This window comes from Amyelois transitella, chromosome 30, assembly GCF_032362555.1.
Source record: "Amyelois transitella isolate CPQ chromosome 30, ilAmyTran1.1, whole genome shotgun sequence".
In the NCBI taxonomy this organism is placed as follows: Eukaryota; Metazoa; Arthropoda; class Insecta; order Lepidoptera; family Pyralidae; genus Amyelois; species Amyelois transitella.
In genome coordinates this window covers 2625312-2647144 of record NC_083533.1, presented here as the reverse complement: position 1 = coordinate 2647144, position 21833 = coordinate 2625312, and the positions used below count along the sequence as shown (strand labels likewise).

General features: G+C 34.7%; 2 protein-coding genes across 6 annotated transcripts in view; one reads left to right on the top strand and one right to left on the bottom strand.

The window, feature by feature from the left end:
- LOC106139450 (protein diaphanous) overlaps positions 1–5010 on the top strand; it is a 45814-nt gene extending 40804 nt beyond the window's left edge. For all 5 annotated transcript variants that reach the window (XM_060952899.1, XM_060952897.1, XM_060952901.1 and 2 more), the window contains one exon: positions 583–5010. In XM_060952899.1, coding sequence (XP_060808882.1) covers positions 583–604 — 22 coding nt within the window. In that variant the 3' untranslated portion in view covers positions 605–5010. The remainder of the gene's footprint in view (positions 1–582) is intronic.
- Positions 5011–7153: 2143 nt separating this feature from the next.
- On the bottom strand, positions 7154–20292 carry LOC106139445 (transcription factor SUM-1). The gene is made up of 4 exons (XM_060952857.1): positions 20044–20292; positions 13147–13278; positions 8133–8235; positions 7154–7236 (listed from the first exon to the last, which is right to left on the bottom strand). The coding sequence occupies exons 1-4, from the start codon at positions 20290–20292 to the stop codon at positions 7154–7156; spliced, it is 567 nt and encodes a 188-aa protein (XP_060808840.1).
- Between the last annotated feature and the right edge of the window lie 1541 nt (positions 20293–21833).

Below are 21833 nucleotides of genomic sequence, written 5' to 3'. Positions count from 1 at the left end.
TAAATATTTTACCATTTCTAAAAATTTGCTTTAACTTTATCACAATAGAAACAATTTTCGACGTGTTGACATGTAAAAAATAGGTCTAGAAGTTTATATTGGTACATTTAAATGGGCCCATAGGCATTTGGGAGGCGTTCACGGGGCCGAAGCCAACATAAAGAGGCCCTTTGGTACCTTTTGTTCTAAAGTGAGATGGCCGCAGCTGTGGAGATTTGTCCCTTGATGAACCATTGGGTTACACCAACGGACAGCCCTCCACAGCTGCCAAAGTTTATGTTATTATTATTATATTATTTAATTCATACTTCTTTCGCTTCGTCCATATTCATAACTCTCTTCATACAAGCTCGGCGGTTTCGGGTACTTTTGACCTGACCCTTTACCAGGACGTCCTTAATTTGATCAAGATACGTTCGTCTAGGTCTTCCCACTCCTACACTCCTCCACTGAAAGAAGTATGCAGAGATCGTGGCAAGTGGAAAGAGGTAGTCTCTGCCTACCCCTCCGGGAAAGAGGCGTGATTTTATGTATGTATGTATGTATGTATTTAATTCATTTAATTATTTTTTCCCCCCACAGCGAGCTGCTCAGCAACGCGTGATGAAGCTCACATTATCAAGTGATATTAGTATTGTAAAATATATTAGTTTTAAGCTTAAATATAGTCTAACACATTCAACGGTAGAATTTATAAGGAGTCTTTGTGACAAGTGCGATACTTTTCTCATAAGATGGGTTTTTTAATGACAGAATAATGGCCTGATGAAATGCTTATTTTGGCCCAAATTGGCCTATTTTTAACAATCTATTTTTAAGTATCTTGGTATAGAGACTAAATTTGCAGTATCTAAATTTCTCTTATCTTGGCCATACAAATTAGGTACAGTCAACCGCGTATCAAGTTAACCCAGCATGGAACTTTAAGACATGTGTTAGAAGGCGACTGTGCAGTGAAATAGAAATAAATTTATTTTCAGAATTGAATACAAGGTATCGCGTATTGACGTCAACATGACTTAAGTCTAATTACTACCGCTTCCAAAGCGCAAATGTGTAAAAGAAGCGACGGAACAAACTACACTGCACCATTTTCAACGGACGTCAATTTACAAATATAGATCTTTTTAATCTAAATCTACATATGTGGTCATTGTCCACATTAAAATTGTGAATAAGTATTAAAGTAATGATTTTCAATATAAGCGGCATCTGGGCAAGTTGATTTGCTGTTGACTGTACATACCCTGGTTACGGCTTTCGGAACAGCTTTAAGGTCATTCTCATCTCATCTTTTTGTGTTCCCAGTTGCACCCTCGGCGCTGTTAATTTAGACCCTGGGGTCAGCTTGGGGTTCTAACATAATTGATTTTGTTATATCCTTTGTATAAATAGTACTACTTACTTTAACCTAAAGAATAATATGAAATTTCCACTTAAAATTATAGGGTTGTGTTGCTAGAATTTCACAATTATATGCTTCCGAAAATTCTCATTTTGTAAACTGTAATACTGGATATATTTTTTTAAAACATTACACGAATTTAAGACATTGCTCATCTGCCAAAAAATAATTTTCTTTAGAATTAGATTTATTTAATAAGAGTTATTTTTTTTAAATTATGACTTGTCTGCATGCAATGAGATTTTATGTTATGTGGCAGCAGATTAAGATATAAATAATGGACTCTTTATTCAAAATTTAAAAAAGAAATAAGTATTCTATGTTGTTTAAAAAATATATCCTGTATTAAAGTGTACTTATTTATACTTCCACATTGCGTCCCAAAATAATAAAATAATGGACTTTTCCAATAATTAATGCGCTTAGTAATTATTTAATTGATAAATATGAGTATCTAATACATAATGTACGGTTGCTCGCGAAATGCCTTATATAATGCTAACTTTATATTTGTATATACCGATTTTTATATTCGTAGTTTTGTATCGATATTCAAGTAGATAAAATTACGCAAGTTCTGATACAATAATATTGATTGCGATTATTGATTATTTCCAGCACGAGATGGCATAATCTAAAAACTAAAAAAAGCCAGTACCTCGATCTAGGTACTTTCATCTAGGCCTTCCCACTCCAACTTTTCCATTCATACTGTTCTTGTTTATTTCTTAGTCAACCTGTTTTCGTTCATCGTTTCCACGTGACCAGACCATCTAAGCATTTACTATTCCTGCTACATCACAATCTTCCCTTATCGCGCTATTCCTGATCCTGTCACTCAATTTTAAACCGATCATACTCCTTACCGCTCTCATTCCCACCGCGTTTATACTACTATAACTTTTGCTCCCAAACATTAGTTTTGGGACCAACACAACTCGATGCAACGCCAAGCGAGCCAATTTTGGACATTTTCCGACTGCTCATAAAGGCAACACTCCATTCACCATGTTCCCCGCGTTCACTCTCATTGCAATATCACTATCACACTTTCCATCTGCTGTTATTTGATTCTAGATATACCAACTCCTTCACTGGCTCCACTCGTTCTCCTCCAATCAAAATATTACTATTATGTTTTAATTTCGCCTCGTAGTAGGTAATAAAGTTTAAAAGTACTACGTTACTGCCAACTTTTAAATAATAACTTAAGATTTAACATTTTTTATCTGTTTTTCGTTGGTTGTGTCAGAAATAAAACTACAAGATTCGTTTGTTACAGTTTTAACTGGAGTTTATTTTTTTCCGTAAACATTTTAATATTTTTTATTTTTAGGCAATTCTTATACATATTATATATTTTTTAAATATTGTGTTTCACCTACAGTTTATTTTATCATAACTATCGCAAGTTATTTAATAAAAACAATTTTAACTGTGCACTTTTATTGTGCAACCACAATTTTATCTTCAAATCTGCCATAGGGCTGAGAAGAAATATATATTAATAATTTTAACGTTGTATTAGCGTTCACTACTGGACATAGGCTTTTTAATGGATGCATACAGGGAGCTGAAGGGTGACAAAATATATAGCGTCAGTACGTCAATGAGTCATAATAATTTTGTTGGACTTTGGTAACTAACCATTACACCGTGACCTCTGACGCTCATTACAAATAGTATATAAGCTACTTCTTTCTAATGATAAGTATTTCTTTTTCTTTATTATTACAATTGGCAAAGTCATTGCTACTACCAAGTTAGAAGCTTATTTGTAATAACAAAAAAAGAATTAGCTTATGTACTTATTGTAATGACCGTCAGGGGTCGCTGTATATTGGTTGCGTACTTACCAAAGACCAACTAAATTATGCTGACAATAGGTCAATCAGTTGATATGTTGATACAAATGTTTCTTGTAGAAAGGTTTTATTGATCCGCCGAAGGTAATTTAGCGGGAGCGATGATTCGGCTCGACCGCCACCAAAGGGAAGATCTCCCGCCAGGCTGGTGTGACGCCTGGGGAACCGCGCGACAGACGATGTTGTGTCAGAGTTTGTATATATGCTCCAATCCGTGAAATCTTTTGCTTGCGCGATTTAGACTTCGCTGTTTTTTTTTACTGATAGCGTCGCGTGATTTTATTTTTGTGACTTGTGGCGTATAGATGTTGCCACAGTAATATTATATCCAACAGTTTCCAAAAAGGGACATGTAACACCACTTAGGCTTAAATCTTTATACATAGGTACATTAGTTTGAGCGAAACTGATAATCTCAGTCTATTGGACACTAATATGCATTCTTAATTCCTTCGTTTCTGTGAAGTTTTTGTACATTCACTTGCCTTGATGGAAAATCTTAGTTCTAAAATCAACCGTTAAAACTTGACTCTAAATTGTATTTTTCAAAGCTCTATAATGTAGGTTTGGTTCTTTTAAAATGTATTTATTCATATAAGTAACAGTCTGCTCCATTTTAAAAGACATTGAATTAAATGTGTATATAATGACAATATTATTTATGTTAAGATAATACTGAAGTTAGTTAATTTTAATATTGATTGAAATTCAAAACATAAATTGGTAAACTCATTTTTTGTACAAACCCTATTTAAGAACATATCTTTTGCAAACATTTGGATGGAAAATATAATTTCTTCTAAACTTGAGGTCACTATCAAAATATTATTACCATTTTTATAAGTGACACCGAAGTACCTGCGCAGGAGTGTAATGTATGTATAAAGCGAAAAAAATTGAGCGTTTGAGCCAATCAGAGCTCTCCATTTGAACCCACGAACTGAACTGTCCACTATTACGAGCGAGATAACGGGAGACATTTTGTTTTTGGATTTTAAGTTTGATGTACTTGAAATAAGGTCGTTTTTTTAATTGAGTTTTCATTCGGTTTGGTTTTGGCGGTAGGTTGCGCTGCCGAGGTGACTTCTAAAAGTGGTAGTATTGTATTACCGAATTATTGTAATTGTATTATACAGAATATCGGAATGAAGCCCGCGGTGAGCCTATGATTTAAACTTTGTAATTAACTTTCTGATAAGGTCAAGAATTGATGATTATTTCGATTCCTTTCCGTTCCTTTCTAATTGCTGCAATTAGAAAGAGACCTTGAAAAAAATACAAGTTTTGAATTTTTTTTCCAAGGTTTGGTGGTAATAATAGCAGTATTTAAAAAACAAAAGTCACATTTGTGACATATAGAAATACTGCATCTGTTTGCAATATTAAGTCAAAAATTTCTAGAACAATATTGATGGAATTTGACACAAATATAGACAAGATCTTCGGGAGTTAAATACAAAATTCCCACGGGAGTGAAGCCCCGGGCAAAAGGGCTAGTATAAAATAATTTCAGTATGTCACATTATATGTATGTAATTCTATCATTTAGTAATATTCATCATTTGTAAACATATAGTTTAATATTCGACCTCTTTAAGTAGTATCGGATAATTTTTAATGAATTTTGTTTAAAAATTTAGTTTGTACACTACCCTCGATCGTCTGGTAGCGAAACGTTTACATGTAAATATATTTTTGTAAAATGTTGCATTTTCAATCGATTAAAATGTTTTTAAAATATTTTTGGAGTTTTCTTTTTGCAGTTAATAAGAATAAAAGTATATAATTAATAATAAGACATATATAAAAACACGTATCTCTCCCGGAGGGGTACGCAGAGACTACATGTTTCCACTTGCCACGTTTCCTGCAAAGGTTCCTGAGTATGTCAAATTCAAGTTTCTGTATTTTTCTCCACACAAACTTAAATATTTACAGAAAAGTTAACTATAACTGTTGATGATGGAGTATGTCAAAAATCACACATCCATCGTCAAACATTCAGCTGGAGCTTTTCTTTCGGAATTTTTGAAACTATAGGCTCTGTCTACTCCGTAAGGGATTAAGACGTCATTTTATATATAGGTACGTATATCACCAGTAGACTAAAGCAAAATGTGAATGTAGGTGGCGCCAATGTCATCAAAAATAATAGTTTGCGCAATTTATTTTGCAAATGATGGCTCGAGTGGTGTTGGCAGCGCGTGCGCAGGGGCGGAGCTAACTATTCATAATATCAGACCTATTTCGATCTACACGTGGTTGGAAATTGAAACAACACAAAAAATATCTCGGCTCAATGTGATCTCATCGTATATTGAGTCGAAATGATTGGGAGAAAAATCGTTTTAATTGTTTTGCATGCATGTCTTCTTTCTCTAGGCTATAATCTCGGCTACAGCCTTACCAATCTGGAGAGGATCTCGGGGTATACCCTTGACCATGGATCCTGGATTGGGTGAGTCAGGTTTTTACACGAAGGGACGCCCATCTTAACTCCGCAACCCTTGAAATGGTTACAGAATCAGTTGTCTGAATGTGCAGGTTTCGTCACGATGTTTTCATGTCATGTCAGTTACATATATTATGGACGTATGTTTCTATTTGCAATGCTTTTTATAGATCAAAACAAACCCGTATCTAAATCCACGATGTTTATCTACGCCACTCCACTGCGGCGATCCTATTCATGTGGCAGTACAGCTGTCTATGGGCGTGGTCTGAACGATAGCCAAGAAACGCCCATTTGTCCATAATCGTCAGAGTAAAATTTTAGCTACTCTCAATCAATGCCGTTTGGTTCCCGGCACCAATACAAAAAAGAATAGGACCACTCCATCTCTGTCCCATGGATGTCGTAAAAGACGACTACGGATAGGTAGGCACTATTATCCTTGAGATTCGATTAATGGGAATTTATAAATATACTGTAGTGTGTATGAAGATCTGATGGTCAATGGAAGAGTCTATTTTATATAGATACATAAAATCACGCCTCTTTCCCGGAGGGGAATTCAGAGATTTCATATTTCCACTTCCCGCGATCCCTGCATACTTCTTTCGCTTCATCCACATTCATAACTCTCTTTATGCAAGGTCTGTTTCGGGTACTCTTGACCTGACCTTTCACAAGGACGATTACAAAAAATCAGGGAGATTTGATCTGATTTTCTGTTTGATTTAAGCAAAGTTGTTTACAGAAAGGTTTTTAGAGTTCTTAGGTATATCGAAGGTAAGTTATTTTCAAATAGTACAAGTTCATGCAAAAATAAGTTAGCGACGAAAAAAACGCAGATTTTAATTTGTTTAATAAGTTTATTTTTAATTCGGGAATAATACGTGTTCCATGTAAATAAATATGTAGTTTTGTACAATCATTACAATGTCATGCATTCGATGCATTTTTTTCTATTTTACTTGTTTCATGAATTATATTTTCGGCAATATTGTAAATGATGTAAAATTTTGGCGATAAAGTCTTGTAATACCATAAAAAGTCATCAATTGGCATTTTACTAATTGCCCGCGACTTTGACAATATTATGTGTATCTTTGAACTATATTTATTCAAAATTCCATAAAAATCGAGCCAGCGGTTTATCTTTGATAATGTAACAGATATAAATTTAACAGATTCACAGTAAAAATAAATCATTCGTTAAGTATTCGTTATTTCAGACAGTATGCTAAAGTAATCAAACCTCTCCGTCATTTTCACTTGTTCCTGATCCTCTACTTAAACACCAAACTAATAGTACGTGTTTTCAATTTTGGTGCCTCACGGACGTCACATTTCTATAGTAGTCCCCATAAATTCTCCTCATCATCGCAGTCGATTCCACCTCGTACTACGCCTATTTAAATCTCTATAATTTTTTCCCAATCAAGGCTTGTCTTTGACGGCTAAGGCTTGGACTATACATCGTAATCTTGCTAGACTGTTAGCAGCGCAACCTGACGATTCGCCTGAAAAGGTAAGAGTAACGATTAATCTGATTATTTATTTATTCATGTACAGAATAACAATTTTTTGGTACCTAACTTTAGGTAAAAAATGATCGATCTGATGTTTTTTTTTTATAGGAAGACCAAAAGCTGTACAAATCACAATATGCATTTTAGAAAATTGTTGGTTCTCAACGATAGAATATAATATAAAATAATTGAATATCAACAAAGTAGAAAACAAAACCAAAACAATAATTAGAAATTACAACAAAGACAGTGAAACAAAAAAAACAACAAATGATTATCAAATACAGTTTAAGTCACTTTATTTAAAGACCCATTGGTGTAACCCAGGTAATTTTTCAAAGTTAATTTAATTTTTGTATTCTAATTAGTCGACGAATAGTTCATAGATAAAAAGTTCTTTCGCCTTATCTGCCGAGATGATGAAAAATTATGTCGTCAAAGTGAAATCAGTTACATAGTTAAGCTTTATACAAACGTTTAATCTCTCTCTCATCTCTGCGTGTCCCCGGTCGCACCCCTTCACAGAGGGTCCGCCTTTAGAGTTTTCTCCATTTGATTTGGTTATCGGATTTCAGTCCATTGGCTCGCATATCGCCTTTTTCGACGTCCAGCCATGATCTTTTCGGCCTTCTTAAACTTTTTACTGTAGAGACTTATTTAGACCAATAATTAGCTAAATTTCATCGAAAACAAATGTTGAATTGAAAAAAAATATATTGTGCTGTATAATAACTTGACATGCGTTTAAAATCTATAGAAAAACTTATATACATACATATATAAATCACGCCTCTTTCCCGGAGGGTTAGACAGAGACCATATCCTTCCACTTGCCACGCTCCCTGCATACTTCTTACTACTTACATAAATTACTTAGAAAAACTTACTGTTAAAAAAGGGTTTCTCTTTCTCAACTCTACTCTCTCTGCAGTCTTGTCTGGTCAGCGTCACTGGCGACTCCATGTAGCTCTTACACGACTCTGATTCTAGCTGTCGACAAGATTATACCTACTTTTAATTTCTAGATAGGCATAATTATTAATAGTTATGCGTTCTTGACAAACAGACAGAAATTAGGCACGTCTGTATTTTTTTATATTCGTTGAAAACGGTGAAAGCTGAGCAACCCCAAAATCATACAAGTATGGTAGAGTTAATAACTTTAAGAAGGTAAATATTATGAATGTAGTGTGCCGCACTGTACAACAGGACCACATCACTCCATGAATGTCGTAAAAGGCGATTAAGGGTAGGGCTTATAAACTTGGGATTCTCCTTGTAGGCGATGGGCTAGCAACCTGTCATTATTTAAATCTCAATTCCATCATTAATCCATAAAACTGATCGTGTCCTTTCAGTGTTTTCAAGACTGTTGGCTCTGTCTTCGTGACTATATATGTATATGTATGTTAATATAACATTATGAATATCATTTACATTCACTATACTACATCATTTATTTACAATACTACAATTGTTCCAAATGTATTATTAAGAAGTGACTGATTTTAGCTGATTTTATACGTGTAAGTAAAACGAAATGCAATAAATAATTTAAATTGAACTTCGGTTTACAAAATTATAACAATTTTTGTGTTTTGTTTTTTAGATTTCCTCCTGATAAAATGGCGTAATATATTTAATTTTTTTTATATGAAAATTAATATTCTACAGTTAGAAATCTCAGTATACGCATCAGTTGCGAGTTTCCGTGACATGCGTCTAGCAATAGGGTACCGGACAATTTTTCAGATTGTGTTTAAAAATAATCTTTATTTATTTATATATCCATAAAAAATATTATTTTAAATAAATAAATCTTTTGGAGTATTTAAAAACGTCAAAAACGTAATTTATTTAAAATTGCCGCGAAAACAGCACTTTACGTCAATTCAGATCGCGTGACGTCAAATGTTTGAAAAACAAACTACAAGCCATATTACAAGTGATCCAGTGCTTGGATAATTTAAGTATTTTCTCGCAGATCTAGAAACATGCAAAACCCATAAATATCTTACCTTTAAAATCATAGAAAAAAAACATATGTGAAAATAACTTTGTAAACAATGAAACTAGTTTTAGGTTATGTTTTCGTTTGTAATTTCTTCAATCATTTCTGTTGTTAAGATAAACAAAAAGAGGTTGAAATACATATACAAATGTTTTCACGTTGCTAAATTCAGCAAAATAAAAGTGGCAAAGGAACTGCCGACCATGAAAATATCAATGTTTTGGGAGATTTCTATTGTCGGTTTGTAACCTTGTTCCATGATTTAAAGCTTGTTAGGCGGCTTCAAGCACTTGCGACAACTTCTGTTATGAGTAAAGTCCTTCAATTCGTAACTAATTACGATTAAATATTTTTAGAAAAATGCAAATAAATCGTAGAATAACTCGAAATAACATACAAAGCAGTGTTGTTTACTTATCACTTATGACGTATGACGTCACTCACTGTGATTGGTGTTTGGGTTCTTACGCTGCACAGATAAAAAATATTGGATTTTTGCAACTTTATTTATTGATTTAAAATTATAAATCATTGTTATTTCTTAAAAATCTTTATTAAGTGATGTTCTTGTATAACAAACTTTATTTTAAAACACAACTTAGATTTTTTTTCGATTACTGTCCGGTACCCTATTAAAATAATCCGCCGCTTCTATTTCCGAGCGCACGTGTAGCGATAAATAATGACGACGCGGATTAATGCGGCTTTAACATCGCGACATGGCGTCCAGGGCTGCCACCACCAACCACCACCACCATAAGTTTACTTCTTTGTGGGTCAAATAATCCTACTACTATTATAAAGGCGAAAGTTTGTATGGATGTATGGATGTTTGTTACTCTTTCACGCAAAAACTACTGAACCGATTACCATGAAATTTGGTATGTAGGTAGCTGAAGACCCAGAATAACACATAGGCTACTTTTTATCCCAGAGTTCCCGCGGGATTGATAGGGTTTCCATGCGGACGAAGTCGCGGGCGGTCTCTAGTGAATAATAATTTTGAATTTTTTGTTTTACTTACGGTTATGAGATATTTACAAAACGATAAAAATCTTCGCGGTTCAGACAAGGTTTAGTAACATATTCGTATAGGGCTGACATGTCAATATGATAAAAGTTTCCCAAAAATAAGAACAAAAAAACATTTTTATTCTTCCACATGGTGTTAGTTTCGGTGGACATCCTCACCTGTTTGGAGTTCCGTTTCCAAGGAAATTTCCAGAACATATGTTACTCACGTAGGTCTATTTTATCAATCTATGTCTCTTTGAAATAATATAATTATAATCGGTCGTAGATTTTAAGTTTATTCGTATATAACGAAATAAAGTTTATATTTATGCGCCTCTTTACCGTGGGAGTTTCCAGTAAGCCTATGTTATTCCTAAAGATCTATTCTATCTGTGTACGAAATTTCATCAAAATCGGCTCAGTAGTTATCACAATAAAAAATCAAAGTGTTTTCTTTATAATAATATGGATGTAAAATAGAAAGTGTCAACCCTGGCGATTTGATCTCCGCGACAAGTCGCCTATATGGCCGCCCTCGTCTTTTTGGCGTTCCTCATACTCTCATCTGATTGTGACTATTAATATTGACAATGTTTATATTCAGAAACTTGATTTTTTTATTTGGATAGCGGCGAACGATGCTCGGATGGGATGCTAAGTTTGTAAGTTAAATCACGCGTTCTATACAACGATTGAAGGTAGAACACAAAAAAATGATTTAACAAACATATACATCTATACTAATATTATAAAGCTGAAGAGTTTGTTTGTTTGTTTGTTTGAACGCGGTAATCTCAGGAACTTATGGTTCGTAAAATATTTTTTTGATGAATAGACCATTTATCGAGGAAGGCTTGAGGCTATATAACAATACGCTGCAACTATAAGGAGCGAAGAAATAATGGAAAATGTGAAAAATACAGGGAAAATTATTCATCCTTGAGGAGTTCCGTTGCGTGCGCTGCGAAAAATATATGTATGAAAGAGTTATTCCTCTTAAAATTATCTAAAAAAATGTCCACGACAGTATATGTCTATCTTTTAAGATTAACTTGCTAGAACCGTTTTTATGGTAATCAAAATTTATAAAGCTGACAGCTATAGGCCAAGCTCAGCTGTTTGGCTTAATGATTGAGATTCAAATAGGTTGCCAGCTCGTCGCCTAAAAGAAGAATCACAAGTATATGAGCCAATCCCTTAGTCGCCTTTTACGACATCCATGTGAACGAGATGGAATGGTCCTATTCGTTTTTTTTTAATGATGCCGGGAACCTCACGACACTCAAAATCTAAAGAATATACAATATCGCGGCTTTCAAGTATCTTGTGCCGTATATCCAATCACGAGCCAACTAGAAATGTGTTGATATGCGTGACACTGCGCAGGATACGAGCAGACGAACATGACATGTGTAAAGTTTCCGAGAAATGGAAACACTTGTTATTTCAAACTAAGTATGTACGAACAACATAATTTGAAGTAAAAGTGTTAATTTCTTATATATGATTATTTATATTTCTTTCTAAGTGATGCCTACTACTTCGTTCGCGTGGCTGAAAGATTTTTGTTAATGTGGCATTTCTATATTTTCTCACACACTACGTTGTATCAGGGTCTACATAGTGCTACGCCGTAGCAAATTCTACATAGTGCTACGTCGTAGCAGGTTCTATAATGTGCTACGACATAGCTGGTTTTTTTTTTATTTATTTCGGTCTTAAAACACTAGTATTAAGAGTAACAACGTACATTTGAGTGAGTTCTAAATATAGCTACGTCAAAAGAAGGTTTACATATTAAAGAAAAATATCGGTCGTTAATAGTATAGTAGGTAATTGAGAATATTTATTGACTCTATCTCTTTGATCTCGTTGGAGTTACAATATCTTCTCCTGATGGCGTTCAGTCCCGGTTGCATCCTCACCATTCTGAAGAGGAGCTTATGCCTTTGACCATGTACCCTCGATAGGGAGAGTCAGGTTTTTTACACGAAGCGACCCCAATGTGACCTCTACAACCTTTGCAGGTAAACCTAACCCGTATTGGATCGATTATGGTTACATATCCAGTTACCTAAATGCGCAGGTTTCCTCAATAAATACATATGTAAGATGTTTTCCCTCACCGTAAGCATTCAAACTAATGTACATACATACATACATACATATGAGCACGTCTATATCCCTAGTGGGGTAGACAGAGCCACCAGTCTTGAAAAGACTGATAGGCCACGCTCAGCTGTTTGGCTTAGTGATAGAATTGAGATTCAAATAGTGACAGGTTGCTAGTCCATCGCCTAAAAAAGAATCCCAAGTTTGTAAGCCTATCCCTTAGTCGCCTTTTACGACATCCGTGGGAAAGAGATGGAGTGGTCCTATTCTTTTTTGTAATGGTGCCGGGAACCACACGGCACGGCACTAATGTACATAACTTTCGAAAATAGTCATTGGTCATTGCTTAGGTGGGATTCGAACCTGTGTCTTTCTGGTCACCACGCATTTATGGGCACCTCACCGATTCCACCACCGAAGCCCCAATCACAATATCAACAGCTGACAATACAAATAGGAAATGGCCATCAAGAATGATATATATATATGTATATCGGTATGTTTATGTAGTTTATTACTGTCATTTATTTAATTGTTCCATTTTTAATTATGTAAGTATAAGCATGTATCTTTAGTTAAATGTTATTTATGCACACGCCATACCGCTCCAAAATTCGTATCACCTCTCATGGGTCTATTGGAAGAGATTTCTTTTGAAATAAGTAGCACCTTTGTACTATAATAACTGTATTGAATGCTCCTGTATATAATTTTGTGTACATAAATAAATAAATAAAATAAAAGTGAGTAAGACCAAAACTGACCACAGCGGCCGCTCTCAAAGCCGCCTGGAGTCTCTCAATGTGCTGTATGGCCGCTCTCAGTATCTCCAGCTTGGGAAGTCGCCCGCTGCCTGCGCGTGCGCGGATTCGGAGCTCCTCGAACGCTGCGTTTACCTGTCGACAATAGGAATTTAAGTCATAATATGAACATGTAAGTAACAATGATATATTGAAGGAAATATTGATGAATGTGTGAATATGCCGTGTGGTTCCCGGCACCAATACAAAAAATAATAGGACCACTCCATCTCTTTCCTTTGGATGTCGTAAAAGGCGACTAAGGGATAGGCTTACAAACTTGGGATTCTTTTTTAGGCGATGGGCCAGCAACCTGTCACTAGTTGAATCTCAATTATATCATTAAGCCAAATAGCTGAACGTGGCCATTTAGTCTTTCAAGACTGTTGGCTCTGTCTACCCCGCAAGGGATATAGACGTGACCATATGGATGTATGTATTGATGAATGTGGATGAAGCAAAATACTTCCTACGTTGGGACTGCCGCCCGACCTCCGCAACCTTTTCAGTGGAACCAATAATGGATCATGATTACACATTCCAGTTGCCTGAATGTGCAGGTTTCCTGATTGTTAGATCAGCTGATATGATATAAAACTGGATTTGAACCTGTGTTGCATGCTTTTTTCTGGCACTTATTCATTCGACCAGCGATGCTCAAAGCAATACCTACCTACTTCTTTTTGATATCTATACCATAAATAATGTTTCCTTTTGATTCAAAATGCCCAATGAATTTAATTCAAAGTCCCAAAATAAAACATCAAAAAAGAAATCCATTTTAATTATCAAATTACTCATGCCGGACCGTCAAAACATAAATAAACGTTATTTTGCTCATTAAAATATAAAATTCTTTGCTGGACCCGAGTTTAATGGCGCGTTTCTAATAAGCAGACAGAGTTGTAACAATAAGGCTTATTCACACTATAAAATAACCTTATTCGATCCGAAAAGGTCATTACAAAGTGATAAGCTTAAAAAACGAAATGAAACATCTACTGAACACTTTACGTATAGGTGCTAGCTGTAGCCCGCGACTTCGTCGGCTTTACATAACTATAAGTTTTAAAGTATTATTTCACACGAATGTCTTAACTACGAATACTGCTGCTACTGCGATATTTCATAAAAAATCCGTAAAGCAATTTTTAAATAATTGCGAAACAATCACACACAATATATCTCATCAGAACTTTCGGCCTCTGTGGCGTAGCGTGAGTGCACTTCACTGTGACACAGTATTTACCTAGGTCCCGGGTTCTAATCCCGATCAAATGAGAAATGAACTTTTTCTGATTGGTCTGGATCTTGCATGCTTATCTATATGTATTAAAAATATAGTATCGTTGAGTTAGTATCTCGTATTTATTCTGATAGCCATATTCTTACAAAGGTAAATAGGTAACAATTCGTTCAGTAGATTTTGCATAAAAACTTACATACATCTACATATTTTTTGACATTTACAAGTTTATAGTATAAATAAATAAATATACGGGACAAATTACACAGATTGAGTTAACCTCGAATTTCGAGACTTGTGTTATACAAACTCAACGATACTATATTTTATAATAGAAACTTATATAGATAAACATCCAAGACACAGGACAATCAGAAAAAGTATGTTTGTTATTAAACTTAATCCCCACAATATAATTAAACGCGCGTATTATCAGTTATTTCAAAAACTCCACGGTAACACTTTATTCAAATATACGCAAAATAAACGTCGTCGCCAAATATTAAGCACTAGTGTGCCTACGCCCTAACAGACACAAAGACATGAATTTTGACAGATTTACAACGCGACAATCACAATATTTAACGACAGTACAAAACGGTATCCTCAAATAAAAATAAATTGTTGCCGACGTTGTAAATTCAGCTTTATGTGATATTAAGATGTCGTGTGTTCAACTCTTTATTGAGTGCATTTGTGGCTATTTTGGTGCGGAGGGCTGAGGACAGGATTACCATGTTGCTCTATTGCCTAACGATTTTATTAATTAAGTAATATTTGCAAAAAAATATTCAAAAAATTGCACTTCAAATAGTTTAAAGTGCATGCCAAATTGTCATAAGTAAAGAAACCTATTTTCCTTTCAAAAGTTTATATTGGAGTTTTGCCAAATCATTTTTTTAAGTTTTTTGCATATAATTTAATGTAATATACAAATATTTTTTAAATTAGTTTATAATTGAGAATAGTTTTTTTTTATTATGAAATAATTATAAATAATATTAGATATTAATATACTTCAATTATGTTTTGTTCATTGTACATACATTCGAAATGATAAAAAATATTTTACTACCTTCTTTGGTACAGGTGATCTCTCTACTTTGTAACACATCCATCCACCCATCCATACAATCACGTCTCAAACCCTTGCGGAGTAGACAGAGTCAGCTATTTTGAAAGACTGACAGGCCACGTTCAGTTGTAACAGAATCATGGAAATTTAATAGATATAATTCGGAAACGAAAGTGTAATTAAAATTGCAGGCAACTCTTAAAGCTAGCAGTATTTCTCTGAGGTATGTAAGCCCAATCTTTTTTTTCAAACTATGGCCTCAACTTAGCGCGAGTGAAGTTATTCGTTTTAAAATAAAAGTCGTCAATCTGATCGCATTTAAAGTGCCTTTTTGTATCGCCCTCGGGAGCGCGCATCACAACAAATTATACTGAGTCTTTGGCCCGCAGGGTTGTCTACAGATACTAATGCAAAATGTTGGTATAATATGTTTCCATGTCGCTTGATAATTTGGATAGTGCAGCAGAGAAATTAAAGTAAAAAGTTAAGTTCATTTAAAAAACATGTTTAAAATTGAGATTGAGAATTGAGATTCAAATAGTGACAGGTTATTGCTAGCCCGACGCCTAAAAAGAATCTTAAGTTTGTAAGCCTATCCCTTAGTCGCCTTTTACGACATCCATGGGAAAGAGATGGAGTGGTCCTATTCTTTTATGTATTGGTGCCGGGAACCACACGGCACTATCTCATTTCGAATCTACATACATATAAACAAAAAATAACGCCTCTTGAATAAAATCACTGGCCACAATCCTTGCATACTTTACTCTTATAAAAAATACATACATACATACATATAATAATGTTTATCCTGTATGAGATTGACATATTGTTATTTATTATATGTATTACATATACTACTTGCGGGGTAGACAGACCCAGCAGTCTTGAAGGACTAACAAGTCACGTTAAGCTATTAGGTTTAATGATATAATTGAGAATCCAAAGTTTATAAGCTTATCTTTTAATTGCCTTTTACGACATCCAAACGAAGATTACAAACTAATATTAAATTTACAAATTATTCTATTCATAGGTAATATAAGTATAAATGGATTTATTCTAAGTTGTCAGCCCTGCGCAGGCGCCGCAGATGGTAGTGATTTAGTTGCTGCATTCACATCGATAACCGTCGTTACACGCGTAAAGCTTCCGTTTGTCACGGGTCCATCAGAAACTAATATCTTTTTAACCCACAACGCAACGAGAGGTGTAAAACTTAATGCTAATGCTGTGTATACCAGTTAGCCTTTGGTATAGCGATTAGAGTGCTACAAAAAGTAACAAGATACTAATTTATCTATACTTGTATGCTACATAATATATTTTATATATATTTTACATATCGCTTTGTTACGTAATATATTTTACAAGTAGGTAGGTATTTTAACATTCCTTTTAAATGTGTAACTTTATCTCACCACCCTCTATTCTACATACGTACTAACATATAATCACGTCTATATACGTTGTAGACAGAGTCAACAGTTTGAAATGACTGAAAGGCCACGTTCAGCTGTGTGACTTAATGAAAGAATTGAAATTCAAATAGTGACAGGTTGCTAGCCCATCGCCTAAAAGAAGAATCTCAAGTTTATAAGCCTATCCCTTAGTCGCTTTATACAATATATTTAATAATAGTTGGTCATACCAGTATAACTACGTGAATATACGTGTCATTGTAGTCATTTCGGTTCAGTAGTTTAAATAAAATAAGTATCTACATAAATAAAAAGGTTTAAATTAAAGATATTAATAAGCGTCCCTGTATCAAAAATACGAAATTAACAGACCTTTTTTTTATTTGTTTAATTTTATAATACGTTTATGATAGAAATGTGTAAAAGGTCTCACTTAAGTCCACTTAATTTTGTTTAGAGTTCTCTACCAGTCTACCAACCGGCAAAAGTACCTACATAGAATAGTGGGTCCCGTGTGGTTCCCGGTACCAATAGAAAAAAGAATAGGACCACTCCTCCTCTTTTCCATGGATGTCGTAAAGGCGACTAAGAGATAGGTTTATAAACGTGGGATTGTTCTTTTGAGCGGTGAGCTAGGATCCGGTCACTATTTGAATCTCAATTCTATCATCAAGCCAAAAAGCTGAACGTGGCCTATCAGTCTTTTCAAGACTGTTGGCTCTGTCTTCCCCGCAAGCGATATACACGTGATTCTATGTAAGTATGTATGTAAAATATTCACTAACCGTAGCTACGACGTAGACGTCCCGTAGACCACGCTACGAGTAGCTACGAAGAAGCCTACGAACGGCCCAACAAAATGATTGACAGATTTTTTTTGTATTACTGTTTTATATCAGTGAAAACCTGTTATTGATCATTTGTTTAAGATACGTAGCGGTTTTTTTGTTGACTGTTGTTGGTCTAAACTTATGCTCAGATGACATCACAAAAGGCATCGCATTATGCAATCTCTTCCTCTCAATCACGAGAACATTTCATGGAGAAAAATTTACTCCACGTAAGTAATTATTTAGAAAAATTATCTATGGTAAATATGAGTATTGAAAAATTATGCTGCATTGGTATAGGTATGTTATATCGTCTTATGATTTATGACGAGATTATATGTATACATGTACGTATATATATATCATACTGATCAAAACGAGGAAATCTTGGTGAAAGGTCAGATCATGAGTACCATATACCCAAGCTTGCCTGATGACAGTTATGAACGGGGATGAAACGAAAAAGTGTACGGCGACAGTGGAAAGATGTAGTCTCTGCCTACTCCACGTGCTCCACATCCTCTCATACTCCTAAACGCCTAACTGCACTCTATGGTCTTATAAGACAAAACACATCACAATGTTGCTATACTAACTATCGACGCATTCCCAAACTTGTCCGCCCCTAAGCCCATGATCCCAAGTACGTGACGAAACGACGGACAAACATTTATTTATATACGAAGAAAGGAATCAAAGAGTTGATTCCAATCCGATTCATTACTAGTTGGAATAAGTATTAATAGGTTATGTGTAGTTCCCGCCATTTAGAATAGGACCACACTAGTGTTGTCGAACTTACGATATCGATAGTTTTAATCGAAAACGGATATTGCGCTTTGGAAGCGGTAGAAGATATTATTATACTTAAGTAGTAAGTTTATTTTTAAATCTAACAATATACACATATGTTGATTAAAAACTGCCGTGAAAAGTGCCGTGTGGTTCCCGGCACCAATACAAAAAAGAATGGGACCACTCCATCTCTTTCCCATGGATGTCGTAAAAGGCGACTAAGGGATAGGCTTACACACTTCGGATTCTTTTTTAGACGATGGGCTAGCAACTTGTCTCTATTTGAATCTCAATTCTATCTTAAAGCCAAATAGCTGAACGTGGCCTATCAGACTTTTACAAGACTATTGGCTCTGTCTACCCCGCAAGGGATATAGACGTGATTATATGTATGTATGTATGATTAAAAACTAATTAAAATAAACTAAACGTACGTTAAATAAAACTTTATCTAAAATAGTACAACTTACATACGTCTTTAGCCAATGTTTAACCTAACTTTATTACTTATGTTGACGTTTAGATCTTAAAAACGTCAACATTAATGAAGTTATGTTCTATCGATAGACGATAGTGTCTATCGACCAGTAATCATCAAACTTCGTCTTCTTATATCTATCTATATTGTAACTTTTTTTATAAATACGTTAAAGTGTAATCCCAACAAAGAATATAAATGCGATTACTTTCGCATTTATATTTTATGTTTGGTTGTTTGTTACCTATTCTCGCGTTATCTCTTGAACCAATCATCTTGTAATTTCAGGTACACATTATAAAGAGTCTGGAGAAGGACATAGGGATCACATCATCCCGGGAAAAACAGAATTCCCGTGGGATTTGCGAAAAACCTGTATTCTTTTGTAGGTGGCATTACATTCGCACGGCGAGACTTCAGGTAAAAGATATTATATAATATGTTAACATGAAATATCATATGATATTAACCGTAAATGGGAATGATAAAAACCTCTTTTTGCAGTATTACCACGTAATTCTAGCGATAACAATAACGATAATCATAGTATGAAAATGAGTGGTAATTAAGTACCTATTTTATTAGTGTGAGGTAAATTTGTTTAACCAGAGATTTGAAGTCAGATAGTTACCATCTATGTAGAAACTATACCTTCTATAACTATATACCTTAGCATCTTCTCAATTATCGACGGTAATTGCCTTAGGTACCTATAACTTAATCCTATTGTAGGTATGTAAAAAAATCACGGAGATATATTCAGTGGTTTAACTGTAACATATGAAAAGGTACTTAACAAACTTACGTACGTACTAGTTCGGATAAACAACTAAGTATAGGTATTACTTGCTCAGAAAATGTAGGCACGCATACAGCTTTTCCGAGTTTATCTTATGTTTGCCTAGACATAAACAAACAAATCGAAAAGATCGAAAACCAAATGAAATATTCAAAAACCGAACACCCGCAAAGAGCGCCAACGTTCCGAATTAAAAATTAAAGCAGTTCGAACCTACTTTTCTCAACCTCCGCCGCTCCCTCAATGTGGCCGCTTTTCGTCTGTCAACCGCTGCAGTTTTTCGTTTACAAGCCTTGCAGGCCCACGCCAGGCACCTCCGACTTGGCCCCAAAACATGTTGCACGTGGTCTTCCTTCTCATCGCTATCATTTTGTTCCTCACTTTTCCCCTCATTTTTCACTTGGCAACACTGATCCTTTTTTTGAAAATCGAACTCTTTGTAGTTATACGAGTCGTAAAAACTCATTTCGAAATTTGAATGCAATTTTTTTTTCGAGCGCTTCCCGCCGCGGCACTGGTGACACTGTCTACAGCCGAGGGTGGTACGAGAAATATTCAGCTATTAATAACTCCACTAGTCCGCCTAATGCTGAGAGAAGCCAATTTATTACTGTTTAGATTGAAATTGATGCTGGCAATAATTTTCCTTTGAATTTGTTACGTTGAAAGCCCGCGGACGTTTTTATTCCGTCGCTCGTTTTCGTGTTGTGAATCGATTTTTAATGTGCCGTTACATTTGTAATATATATGGGGGGATCACAAGACGTCATATTAAATAAAAAATATTGTATAATAACAAGGTTGACATAAACCAAGTATTTATGTTTGTCAGTTAAATTTTATATAGAGAATGTACTAGGAAGCTTAATCACTAGGTATAATAAAAAGTACATTGTTTGCTACCCATGCATTTATTTAAATCTATTAATTTTTCAATTGAATATAATTGCAGGACTTTCAGATACAGGCATATTTTGCTTACTAGGAAGCCTAATAATGTTAATTTGTAGGTACACTTTGCAGTGAACGAAATAAACGCATTTGCATTTTCTTTTTTAGCTATAAGTAGTTAAGTTAGCTTAAGTTTGATCTTTGTAAAGAGGAAATAAACGAATTTTGAATTGAATTGAATTTGATTTTTTTTTTCATTTGCAAACGATTTTTTTTTGTAATTACCTATGAAATAAAAAAACACACAACTCACATAAATGACAGTTTTTTACCCTACCTTGTACTAAATAACACCCAACCTTGAAACTTAAATCTATTTCGCATAACCAAGCCTCCATAAAAATACTTCAGACAAAAACAAACATATAAATTTTCACAAAAAGTAAACACGTAAAATCGAAATGCAATTTTCGAGATATTTTCATTTCCATATCCGCCCTTCCTGACAATCATCATTATGGGGCACCCTTGTCCAAGTTTTATAGCTGATGTGACCAGAATTCTAATTTTTGTGGGACAATGCAAATTCTAATTTCAGTTAGTTATTCGCCATTGTTATACAATTTATCTGTTATAATTAGTCATTTCGGGACTCCGTTCGCTTTGATTGGATATCAAACTTTGTTTTAAATAAGTAATACATAATGCATTTACATAACAGCAACGATTTCTTAGCAGTGAGTGAAAAACGTTACAACAGAGTTAGACGTACTGTTACCGTTCATTCGTCCACTATCGATAGTACATACGTACATACATATAATCACGTCTATATCCCTTGCGGGGTAGACAGAGCCAACAGGTTGAAAAAGACTGATAGGCCACGCGAAGCTGTTTGGCTTGATGATAGAACTGAGATTAAAATAGTGACAGGCTGCTAGCCTAGTCTAGTTTGTAAGCCTATCCCTCAGTCGTCTTTTACGACGAGTGTTCGACTGTATAAATTTCTGTGCAATAAAGATATAACAAACAAACAAATAATCAGGTATTTTTCCTTTACGAAGTCTACCTCGTTAACACTCTCGAAAAGGCAGAAGTCCACGTTCAGCATTTTTT

Excerpts from the sequence above, each read along its gene's own strand:
- LOC106139445 (XM_060952857.1), bottom strand. The coding sequence starts at position 20,292 with ATGAGTTTTTACGACTCGTATAACTACAAAGAGTTCGATTTTCAAAAA. Across the intron at positions 13,279-20,043 it reads AGCGGCGGAGGTTGAGAAAA|GTAAACGCAGCGTTCGAGGA; the intron begins GTAGGTTCGAAC and ends TATTGTCGACAG. Across the intron at positions 7,237-8,132 it reads AGAGAAACCCTTTTTTAACA|GCGAATCGTCAGGTTGCGCT; the intron begins GTAAGTTTTTCT and ends TTACCTTTTCAG.